Here is a 12903-nt window from a genome sequence, read left to right as displayed (position 1 = left end):
CAATCCCTAGGTCAGGAAGATTCCCTGGAGAAGGAAATGCAACCCACTCCAGTATTCTTGCCTGGAAAATCCCATGGACAGAGGAGCCTGGTGGACTATAGTCCATGGGGTCACCAAGAGTCAGACACCACTGAGCACCTAAGTAAATGAACAGTTTTAATGATTTTAAAGAGAAACGTTTAATAAACCCTTTTTCTGTGTTCATTGTAGTGGAAAGTATTCCTAGAGAAAATGTTTTCTGAAAGATACATTTCAGTGATATTTCCTAGACCAGTGTTGGATATTTTATCCTAGTTTACCTGCTAGGGCAATTTAATGTATTTCTTTTCATTGCAGGAACTGAAGAAGAGTTTGGAGGTCTTGTATCTGCTAATCTTATACTTTTGAGGAACAGACTTCTGGATATCTTACTAAAACTGGTTTACACATCTAAAGAAAAGACAAGCATTAATTTGCAGTAAGTAAAATCTTTTGAGAATTGATGGTAATAGTTGATTTTGCTAGTTAATTCATTATAGACAAAAGAAAGATTTGCCTTTGATTTGTTTTTAATTTATTTTTTAATTGGACTATAATTGCTTTACAGTGTTGTTGGTTTGTGCTATACAGCTACATGAATTAACTATAAGTATACATACATATTGTTTGCTGCTGACTTTTAATAGATTTCTTTTTTAAACCCTGAAATTCATAGTATCTCAAGAACAAAAGCTGGTCTCAGTTTTCTTTTTAATTTGAAATCCCAATCCTTGAAATTAATGTTTTGTGTAATCCATCTGTCTGAATAGAGCTTGTGAAGAGCTGGTCAGGACGCTGGGTTTTGACTGGATTATGATGTTTATGGAAGAACACTTGCATTCTACCACAGTCACAGCAGCCATGAGGATTCTTGTTGTCCTACTGAGCAATCAGTCTATTCTCATCAAGTTCAAGGAGGGACTCAGTGGTGGAGGCTGGCTGGAGCAGACAGATTCCGTCTTGACGAATAAGATCGGAACTGTATTAGGTATGAGACTTTTATAGTGGGCTGCTTTGAAATGAGCTTTGTGTTGTATTTTTAAATTTTAGGTAAGCTTATACTGTTTGATTTATCTAATAACCATTAAGAGTCAAGAACTTTAATGACAGAATAAAAAGCATAAAATTAAAAAAAAATTTTTTTAATTGCAAGTCAAACTGAAGTCAGAGACAGGATATCAAGATGTGAAAACTCAAGTAATTTTCTTATGATTTCTTTTTGTTTAGTTTCTGACCTATAAGTAAATAATTTACAAATTATCAGAATGCAATTAATAGTAGCAATCAATAATTTGTGTGCTTATTCCTTGCCAGTTTCACTTTTCATTTTCACAGTAACTTATCTTTACAGTAACCCTATGAGATATAAATACCATCATACCCATTTTACAGATGAGAAGTCAAGGCATAGGGGTAATGTCACTTGTCAGCTAAGAAGTGTCAAAATCTGAGTCCAAGTCACTCATCCAAAGCCCATGGTTCTAACAGTTATGTTATATTACCACTCAAAATTTAAGCTCATCAGAATGTCAGCCAAAGCTCCTTACTCTCTGCTCACTGACTCTATGCTGTTTACAACATTGAACTGAGCATTTAAATAATAATAGAAAATTATGGTTTCCTATATAGATTCATGTGAACTAATATATACATTCCTATTCATGTTAATGATCTTATTTTGTAAAATGCATATTTAATGCAATGTTTTTATTGAAAATTATGGTCATTTAGTTTGTAAGGTATGTTAAGATTATGTTTATGACATTACAATTTAAAATCATATATAATTATATTCTGCAGTAAGCACTAAGAATAACTATTTACCCTTGTCAGATGGAAAAATTTGGGATCAGATTTTAATATGTAATTTGTCTGTTAAGAAAAAAATGTAAAAGTATCAATACCTTGGTGTAACATGTGCTGTCAAATGTTAAAACAAATGGTAGGAAGAAAGAGCTTACACTTATTTTTCCTGTTATTTTACACGTGAAAAATGTCTGAAGGAACTTTGTGAGTGATAAGGAAACAAATTCAGAAATTCACTGTGAAATGATTTCTCAAGAAAATGAGCTCCTTTAAAATAAATATTTTTTATTATTATCATTATAGAGACTTTTATCAACAGTTTTGTAGCAAGAAATGTAGTTTATTGACCTTAATGGTAGCTAGTAGCTACTAAGAGAATAAACAACAAAAGGCATAATTCAGTGTGAGTTCTGTAGAATTCTGTGGGAGTTTTTTTAATGCTGACTGACAACACTGCTTCTCATCGGAAGCCAAAATAACACCCAGGTTTCACCTAGCACTTTGTGGTTTGCAGAGTTCTTTAACATATGTCATATCATTTACTGTCATGATTCCAGACACAGGTATATGTATTTTATGTTATATAAGTTGTATTTTATAGGAAAACCTAATGAGTATAAATTAAGAATTAATTTCTCTCTAATTAGGAAAGTAAGACTGCTAAATACATAAGGTCTCTGAGTCATAGAGTAATATTTCTGGGTATCTGTCTTTTGTCAATTCTGTGGGGTTTTTTTCTGTCCTGTACCACTTCAGTAATATCAGGATCTGACCAACCAAACTTCATGTCTAAGAACTTATTTGTCCTTCCTTGACACCTGCCTGTACATTATGTATACCACTTTGGTTCTAAAAGAGGAATCTAGGTATTTAAGTTTCATTTAAACTCAATTTAATATCATTTTCTCTGAATATCTGTCTGATACATACATACATACTTGAGTACGTGTACAGAAATTTATCTCTATATATTGATATACCATCTCAGTGGATTCTGTTTCTCTTTGAGCTGATGAACAGTATGTTTTTGAATGTTTTACTCAACATTTATTAGTTTTCGTCCATTTTTCTTTATAAAAATACCTTCCATACGTAGCTCTAGCTTCATTCAGTTCAGTTCAGTCACTCAGTCACATCCGACACTTTGCAACCCCATGGACTGCAGTTCACCAGACTTCCCTGTCCTTCACCAACTCCAGCTAAATCAGCTATAGCGTAAATCTAAATTAATACTCAGTTGTTAAAAACATATTAGATACTCCTTAAGATCAATTATAGGGTAGAAATAGAGTGTGAAAATTTGGAAAGGAAAATAAATGCTAGTATTGCTTTTCATTTAGGACCTATAGTTTGGTCAAAATTTATTTTTCTATTTAATGTATAAAATACCACTTTGTTTTTTGATATCTTAAGGCTCAGACTTTTTTTATATTTATGATTTCATTTAGAATTTACTGCAAATGAATATCACCCAATATTTCTTATGCAGCTGGGTTTTTTGGAACGTAGTGATGTTATTAAGAGGACCAAGGGAGATCAGGGCTTCCCAGCTGGCACTAGTGGTAAAAATCCCACCTGCCAGTGCAGGAGATGGAAGAGACTTGGGTTTGATCTATGGGTCAGGAAGATCCCCTGGAGGAGGGCATGGCAACCCACTCCAACTCCAGTATTCTTGCCTAAAGAGCCCCAGGGACAGAGGAGCCTGGTGGACTACAGTCCATAGGATCGCAAAGAGTCAGACAGGACTGAAGTGACTTAACACACACACGCAAGGGAGACCATGTAACTTCACAGGCTCCATTGGGCCACAGGTCCTAGTGCCACCCCTCATTAACTTCATGACTGAACAAATTGCATATTTTCCACATTATATTAAAGGATAAAAGGATAATAGCAATTTCTTGCTCACATGCTCATTGTTTAAGAAATGAGACGATATATGAAGAGTTTGGTAAATTGCTATACAACTTTTTTGTTAATTAGAAGAACATATACTCCAGAGGATTAATTAGTATCACACTGAGCAATTTATTTGGCCTCTTTAAAAAGCCATCTAGACACAAATTTCTCTTTCATTATTTTAAATAGTAGCAAGTATATGCTACTTTGTCTTAGAAAAAAAGAATTTGGGGGGAAACATGGATATTCATTGAAATAAAAATTGCTTCAGAGTAAAAGTCAGTCTTTCATCTTTGGTTGCTATTTGTAAAAATTTTCCGTTGAATCTCTAGCCAATATTCCTTCCGTACTGAGCAGTGTACTAGGTGTGGGGTTGGTGAAAGAACTAATTGAGTTATTTCCCCAAATTACCTATGTAACAGAGGAAGCAGGATTGATGGAAAGGCTGGTGCTATAAACCACACAGATAAGTAGTTATCTCCTGGCAGAGCTGTGCTTCTAGAACACACTTTGGATGTCCAGATACCCACAGTCACAGTGGGCCCAGATTTGCTGTCCTTTGGCCAGCAGACTTTGCCGCAGAGTTACAGATTATGCAAGGAAAGATTATTTTGTATATTCATTTTGTCCTATCTCTAAATTTGTAGGTCATTTAAGGCTAATTAGTTCATAATATTCAGGACAAATGAAATATACTAACTCTACTATGGCTATCGGGTTTTTAAGTTACATTTTTAGTAGTATCCTACAATCTGGCTACTTTTTAAATATTGCTTTCTTCTTAGGAATGTTAGAGCTCTTTGGAGGTCATTCTTGGTTGGTGTTTTCTTCTTTTTCTTTTTTTCTTTAATTATTTGGCCATGCCCCTTCCCCACCTCCTCCCCTCTACACACTGCCCCTGGCAGCTGGGATCTTACTTCTGCAACCAGGGATCGAACCCATTCCCCCTGCATTTGAAGCACAGAGTCTTAACCAAGTCCCTGGATGTCATTCTTTTAATGAGTAGAATTTATCTTACCTCTTGTATCTGACTGCCTCAACTATGTTTTAAGACCTAACTCTTTGTGACTCCATGGACTGGAAGCCCACCAGGCTCCTCTGTCCATGGTATTCTCTGGGCAAGAATATTGGAGTGGGTAGCCATTCCCTTCTCAAGGGGAACTTCCCAACCCATGGATGGAATCTGGGTGCATTGCAGGCAGATTCTTTGCTATCTGACCCACCAGGGAAGCCCTATCCTAATACACAGGTTTCCCAAAGTCAAAGAGAAAGTAAAACTTCTGACTGGAAGATTAATTCCAAAGTCAAGTAGTTAACTGCTTATGTTAATATGAATGTCCAAGATGGAAATGTCACATACTGACTTACTCCTTTCTGTGTAAGTGTAACATGGTAATCAATGACTAATTTCATCCTTCTTGTTGTATTTCCTCTTAGGATTCAATGTGGGCAGGAGTGCTGGCGGACGATCAACTGTCAGGGAGATTAACCGGGATGCTTGTCACTTTCCTGGCTTTCCGGTTCTTCAGTCATTCCTTCCTAAACACACTAATGTCCCTGCTCTCTATTTCCTCCTCATGGCATTGTTTCTGCAGCAGCCTGTTAGTGAGCTGCCTGAGAACCTGCAGGTCAGTGTGCCTGTCGTCAGCAGCCGATGTAAGCAGGGTTGCCAGGTAGGAATTACCTAGTCGGGTGTAAGTGTAATTACATTTGCCAAAAACTCACTGCAGGGTGTTGAGTTCATTACAGTAAAAACCAACTGGTCCCATCCCTATCTCACGTTTGGGATTTGACTGGGGGCATAGAAATCTGAAAATACTGTAGAAAATTTTCCCAAAAAGAAGTTCTGTGTTCCTGTTGTTCTTTTTCTCTTTATGATTATTCTGTGTGATTATACACATGGGAAGATTTTGGATGATATTTTAATGATGATCAAAAGAATTCGAGTAATGTGATTTTATCTAGAAATATAATTTAATTTCTGTAGAATTAAAAGCAAAGGAAGTACTGTGCATTCCACAAATTGGGTAGGTATGAAAGGATTTTTAGTGCAAATTCTGGTTAGAAAAGTGTTTCTGAATTCTTAATGATAGGTAATGTCCACATTAGGAAAACAGTAAGTCTTTACCTGATTTTCTAATCTTAAGACTATGTGGATATCTATATATAGCTTATGTTTGTAGCACTGCAGAGATGTAGGAATTTAGTCTTAAACTCAATTACACTTCCATAATAATCCCAAGATGCTATTCAAATCAGCCATAGTAATCGACAAAATCTTTTAAAAGAAAACACTGTCTGTACCCTTACGTTAAATCATGCTACAGATGCATGAGCAAAGCAGAGTTTGGTTACAGACACCATAGTCAAAATGTTATATAAAACTACTATGAATAAATCTCCTCAAACTGACTTTTATTTGGTCAAATCTTAATCTATATGTAATCTAAAAGTGAATTAGAACATTGCTGAGAGTGGGGTATGGGGAGGAAGTTCACTGTGCTTTTTGAAGAGATCCTGCTTAAAGCCATTAATTCTTTAATTTCATCACCTAGCTAATTATTTTCCTTAGGAAAAAAAAGAAAAGGATGTTTTTAACATAGATAACTAGGACACTGATGCATAAGATTCACTTTGTCTTATAAGTGTGAAAATGAGTTTTAAAACATAGGAGGGAAGAGCATTAAGTCTCTATCTCCTCTTCATTGCTCACTTTGAAAGAAACTAATTTCAAAGAAATTTTAGAACATTAGAACTTGTGAGGGTCTCTACCGAGAAAAATTGACAGTACCTAATCCTGATTCACTTTCACCTCTGCAGTTTGATTTAGATTCCATCTGGACCTTTATCTTTGGAGTTCCTGCCTCCAGTGGAACCGTGGTCTCGTCTATCCATAATGTGTGCACAGAAGCTGCTTTTTTGTTATTGGGCATGCTCCGAAGCATGCTGAATTCAGTAAGTCCCCAGAGACTCTGACACCTGTCGGTAATTCCTCCTGCCTGGGATTCCTTTATAATAGAGGAATCCTTTGGTAACCTAAGTCTTTATTTACTACGTGGTCTCTGGAACCTCACCCCCTCTATTTTATTTAGGGTAAGGACAGACTGTGCAGTTGTTAAGATCCTGAACTCAAGAGTTGGATTCAACATCCCAACTCTGATCCTCCAGACATACTAACCTCATGTGCCTCAGCTTCCTTATGTATGAAATGATAATGAGGATAAAAGTTACCTCTTAGGACTCTTGTGAGGATTTATGAGTTAATATGTACACAAAGTGCTTACAAGTGTACCTGGTATAGAATACAAGCTTTATTAAGTGTTAACTGATGCTGTTAGTGCTATAAAACACTTATTTCAGTGTATACATTTATATAATAAATATACTGTATTACATGCAATTGCAACAATATGTTACTTGAACTTTTAAAATCACTTCTATTTAGAGGCTCAAAATGTTATCAGTGCAAGTTTTACTTTGTGTTTTCATTTTCTTTTAGTCATTTCTAACTTAGATATGAAGCATTGAAATAGTAAGTGACAAAATTTATGTTTATATCTCTCACAGGAATGCTGCGAATAATGATTTAATTTTTTTTTTTTTTTTTTACAAAATTCAGGATCACATTGTAAGAGGAATTATTAACTAAACTCTTTGGATTACAAGTACCTGAAAAATCTGATTTTAGTCAAAACTGTTCTTATGCAATCTAAGAAAAGAACATTGCTATTAAATGTGTTAATTTAGAATGCTTTGGGATTCTGGTTTTGGTTTTTATTCATAAACAATAATAAAAATCTAAGCTGAAAAAAAAGACTCTCTGGGCAAGTATCAGAAGATAAACATTTTTCATATAGAGTCTTCTTTTTTTAGCATCATCATCATTGTTATTGTGGTAATGCTTTTAAGGAAAATAAAACTCCTGTATGTCTCTTTTACTCCGTCTTCTACTACACCACTGCTTTACTTCTGACACTTTGAGTCACCAAGTATAAAGAAGATTTTGCCCCACTACCTGGGTGTTCCACCATTCAGTTCAGTTCTGACACTGTCTGCCAGGATAGAGCATCCAGTTCCACAGGTTAAGGGCTCAGTATCATAAGATACTCCCCTGCCCCACCTCCACCAATCCTGCCCCACTTCAAATGCCAGTCAGAAGTCCAGGCTGTTACCTGTGCTTCAGACTTACCAGTTATAAATCACAGGTTCCTGTGTCTCAGGAAAACATTTTACTTGCCAGATTACCAGTTTATTACAAAAGGTTAACTACAGAACAGCCAGCTGGAAGAGAGGCATACAGCAAGGTGGGGAGGGAAGTGGAGCTCCACGCCTTCTCCGACTTTGCTCTTCTCCCAGCACCTCCATGTGCCCACCAGTCCAGAAGCTGTCTGAAACCCATGAATCTTGACTTTTTATGGAGCTTCATTACACAGACATTAATTAAAGTCATTGGTCACTGGTGATTGAACTCTTCCTCCCTGTAGGCTGTGGAGGAGCAGATTAGGTTAATTTCCAACCTTCTAATCACATGGTTGGTTCCCCTGGCAAGAGCCCATCAGCCTAAATTCAAGTGTGGTTGAAAAGGGCTCCTTATAATGAACAAAAGGAGGACAAAATGGCACCCCAATCCAGTATTCTGGCCTGGGGGCCTGGGAAATCCCATGGACAGAGGATACCGTCCTTAGGGTCACAAAAGTTGGACACAGCCCAAGTCAAGACGTAAGCCTGCATGTTTGTCCCCACGTGGAATGCTGGTCTTGAGAAATGAGAGAATAGCTGCTAAAGCACCACCACCATCTTGAACAAAAAGACACATGTATGACTCTTATCACTTAGGAAATGCCAAGAGTTTGAGGATCTCTGTGCCTGAAATGGGACAAAGACTAAATATATATTTCTTATTATAAATCACAGTATCACAGTTGCATAATGGTTAAGAACACTGTTCTCATTTTTTATATGACAGTGTGAAACTCAAAAGGTGAAGTAACTTCCGCATTTTATCTTACTCCTTACTCTCTGGCACGATGGAGGATGGGGCGACTTTGATGGCAATACAGCCATGGTTGGCACCCACCACATTCATACTGATAACGCTGAATAATCAAAACCGTTGACTCCAGTTACTGAGCTGTGAGTACCCCAGTCCGTGTCAGTCACTCAGTTGTGCCTGACTCTGCGACCCCGTGGGCTGTAGCCCACCAGGCTCTCCTGTCCATGGGATTCTCCAGGCATGCATACTGGAGTGGGTTGCCATTCCTTTCTCCAGGGGATCTTCCGACCCAGGGGTTGAACCCTGGTCTCCTGCATTGCAGGCAGATTCTTTACCATATGAGCTATCAGAGAAGCCCAGTATGAGTACCCCAGTGAATAGAAGAAACATCCTCTCGGTTTGAGAGTTTCTAGGGGTGTTGCCTTTGTTTTAGCTTATTTCCCAATTTGTTGGCCTGTGTGTTTACCCAGTGTATGGTTTATGAGAGTTCTGGACCATCGGTATATCAGGTTTTAGAAGAGTAGTGAGTAACTTGTAGCAATGTCAGTGACTCTAACGTGCCGTCTCCTCTCCTGTCCCCTGGCAGCCTTGGCAATCAGAAGAAGAAGGATCTTGGCTCCGGGAGTATCCTGTGACCCTGATGCAGTTCTTCAGATACTTGTATCACAATGTCCCGGACCTGGCCTCCATGTGGATGAACCCTGATTTCCTGTGTGCACTGGCAGCCACGGTCTTCCCCTTCAACATCCGCCCTTATTCAGAAATGGTAGGAAAGGGGGAAGAAAATGTCAAAACTGGACTGCTCCAATCGTTAGCAGATTTTTTTTTTTTTTTGCCAATCTTTTAAGCCTCTGACTAAGTTATCGTTTTGTAACTTTCTCCTCCACCTCTCGCATCATTATCTAGTGTCTGTCTCCAGACACACCCTTCATCTGCCTTCCCCTAAAATTTCAGCAGTGAACGCTACTTCCTGTTCTTATATACCATATTCTTGTAAGTCTCTCATGAGTGACTTTCCTCTTCATGTAGCTGTGGATCCATTTCTTATTATATGTGGCAATAGCTGAAGTGTTGTGAACTCAGATTACAGAGCTCTAATAGGACCAGATTTATTTCCACTTCATTTATCTCAGGAATTCGGCATCTCCTGGATTTAGTCTTTACAAACTAATTACAGGATTTGGTTGTCTTTATAAGAAATGAAATGCATGCTTGTCCTTTCCGTTCAACTTTTTCCATTTTGTTCAACTGTTATTTTTCATATTTTACACTAACTTAGTAGAAAGTTATTAGACTACTCATATATCATACGGGCTTCCCTGGTGGCTCAGACAGTAAAGAATCTGCCTGCAATGCAGAAGACCTAGGTTCTCTCTCTAGATCAGGAAGATTCCCTGGAGAAGGAAATGGCAACCCACTCCGTATTCTTGCCTGGAGAATCCCATGGACAGAAGAGCCTGGCAGGCTACAGTGGACTACAGTCATTGAGATCGCAGAGTCGGACATGACTGAGCGGCTAATACATGTATCATATAGATACTTCTTTTGTCTTTTAAAACAAACCCAAAAGACAGTTATTCCTCCATGGGACTTCAGAATTTCATGATGTTTCCTCCTTTTTCTCCTACTTACTCTAGACCCTGGAAGAAAGTACCTTCCTCATACTAATTTTTTTCTTCATGTAGAAAGATGAAATAAATACTCATGCTAAAAATTGTGGAAATTTTTAGGAGAAAGACAAATATAGCACATGACCTTAATACTGTGGCTTGTTTATAACTTTAAAATCCACATTTTTGGTAAAAACAGGATTTTAGTAATAGCGCAGTGTTTTTTCCTTGTCAGCATCTTATAATCTGTCTTCTTGACCTTTCTTTTTCTGTCGACTCCAAATTGGTACTAGTTTTGTTGTTGTTTTATTTCATTTATTTGCTTTTTTTTTTAACCTAAAAAATAGATCAGCCCTTGGGTACAATCATTAGTATGCCAGATCTTTATTTGAACTTCTGTAACACTTGGCTTCTCAGTAGGTATGTTTTGTAATATGCACATAAAATAGTCCTTCTCGTTTTATTATTTAATTTATTTCAAGTGCAGTTATCCACAGTAGAGATAAAAATTCAGCATAAAGCAGTTATATGGTTAGCAGCCAGTCAGTAGCTTGATATTAGAAAGAATGTGTGTTGAGTAATCATGCCCTATGGTGCCCGATTACCACCCTGATAGGAGTGTCTGAGTAAAGCCAAGTGAACTATGCGATGTGTTGAATAGCTTCATAGGAGGTTAATGTTGAAGCAAAATGCTGTTGGTGCTACAGTCTGGTTTTTAGGAAACATGGAAGTAAAAATACCAAATGAAATCAAATGTGACTAGGGTACGTTTCCTCTTGATTTTATTAGGTGACTGATCTCGATGATGAAGTTGGATCTCCAGCTGAAGAATTTAAAGCCTTTGCAGCAGACACAGGGATGAACAGAAGCCAATCAGAGTACTGCAACGTGGGCGTCAAGACATACCTGACCAATCACCCAGCTAAGAAATTTGTTTTCGACTTCATGCGGGTCTTAATAATAGACAACCTCTGTCTTACGCCTGCCAGCAAGCAGACTCCACTGATTGATCTTTTGTTGGAGGTAAAGACAAAGAGATGCACTTAACACCTCTTAAATTGTTTTTATAGTGAGAGCATTAATAGCCAAGCAAATTTTATGCCAAATACCTTTCAGATTTCTAATTCCTCTGGGTTGTAAAGGCAGAACTTATCATGGGCTATGGGAATTTTTTAATCCCAAGTGTGCTAATGTATATGCTATTAATTTGTTTCTTTTCTTTCTGTTCCTCTTGGCATGTCCTTTTTTTCTTAAAGATTTTTTTAATGTGGACAATTTTTAAAGTCTTATTGAATTTATAACAGTTTTGCTTCTGTTTTATGTTTTGGGTTTTTGATTGGAAGACATGTGGGGTCTTAGCTCCCTGACCAGGGATTGAACCCGCACCCTCTCCGATGGAAGGTGAAGTCTTAACCACTGCACTGCCAGCTAAGTCCCTGCATGTCCTTAATTCAGTCCTTTATTGCCCCTTCCCTAGACCAGGAATTGACAAACTTTTCCTGTAAGGGACCAAATTGCAAATATTTTTAGATTTATGGGCTGTACAGTGTGTGACAACTACTTAACCTACCATTGCAGTTAGAAAAGCAGCCCCAGGCAATACATAAATGAATGAGCATAGCTGTGTTCCAATAAAACTTTATATACAAGTACTAGCATAGGCTGAGTTTGGCTCAGGGACCCTAGTGTACCAGCTGCTTCCCCCCTAGTCTCATACAGCAGCATTGTCTCCTCAGCTTGTTAACTCCCTACTTCAGTCTGTCTTATGTATCACTTCTGGTATTACTGCTTTCAGTGTCCTATGGGGCTTAAAACATGGTGCTCAATATGTGCTTCTTAAATTTTTCCTCAAGGCAGCAAACGTGTAGGGTGCTTGGTATCTAAACTCAGGCTGCTATAACAAACTACCCGAAATTGGGTGGCTTCAATGGCAGGCAGTTATTTCTCACAGTTCTGGTGACAGAGAAGTCTGACATAAGGCTGCCACCAGCTTGGTCAGGTCATGGTGGGGGCCCTCTTCCTGCCTTATCGACGGCTGTCCTGCTCTCACAGGGCAGAGAAAGAGCTCGGGTGGTTCTTCATCTTCTTATAAGGGTTTGAGTCCCCTCATGGGGGATCCACCCTCATGGCCTTCCCAGAGCTTCCCGGGTGGTTTCTCAGGGCTTTCCCGGTGGCTCAGTGGTAAAGAATCTGCCTGGCAATGCAAGAGACACAGGAGACGTGGGTTCACTCCCTGAGTCTGGAAGATCCCATGGAGAAGGAAATGGCAACCCACTCCAGTATTTTTGCCTGGAGAATCCCCATGGACAGAGGAGCCTGAAGAGCTACAGTCCATGGGGTCACAAAAGAGTCAGACATGACTTAGCAACTAAGCATGCATGCATCATGGTTCATCTAAACCTAATTACCTCCAGAAAGCCCTACCCTATAATATCCACACATTGAGGGTTAGGGCATAACTTACGAACTTGAGGGGAGGGGACACAAACGTTTAGTCCTTGCACTTGCTCTTTCTCTTGATAAGAATTAGCTGATGTTTCAGAAAACAAACCCTAAGTGGCCACACTGCTGGCTCTA

At 38.3% G+C, this 12903-nt stretch overlaps 1 protein-coding gene across 1 annotated transcript in view; it reads left to right on the top strand.

Moving 5' to 3' along the window:
• Positions 1-12903, top strand: part of WDFY3 (WD repeat and FYVE domain containing 3) — a 248274-nt gene that overhangs the window by 158998 nt on the left and 76373 nt on the right. Inside the window, exons 30-35 of the mRNA XM_052641586.1 lie at positions 337-457; positions 789-1006; positions 5161-5396; positions 6544-6678; positions 9303-9482; positions 11116-11349. Coding sequence (XP_052497546.1) covers positions 337-457; positions 789-1006; positions 5161-5396; positions 6544-6678; positions 9303-9482; positions 11116-11349 — 1124 coding nt within the window. The remainder of the gene's footprint in view (positions 1-336; positions 458-788; positions 1007-5160; positions 5397-6543; positions 6679-9302; positions 9483-11115; positions 11350-12903) is intronic.

The sequence above is a fragment of the Budorcas taxicolor genome, chromosome 6, assembly GCF_023091745.1.
Source record: "Budorcas taxicolor isolate Tak-1 chromosome 6, Takin1.1, whole genome shotgun sequence".
Lineage (NCBI taxonomy): Eukaryota > Metazoa > Chordata > Mammalia > Artiodactyla > Bovidae > Budorcas > Budorcas taxicolor.
Note: the sequence above shows the minus strand (reverse complement) of the source record. Positions and strands in the feature narration are given on the sequence as shown.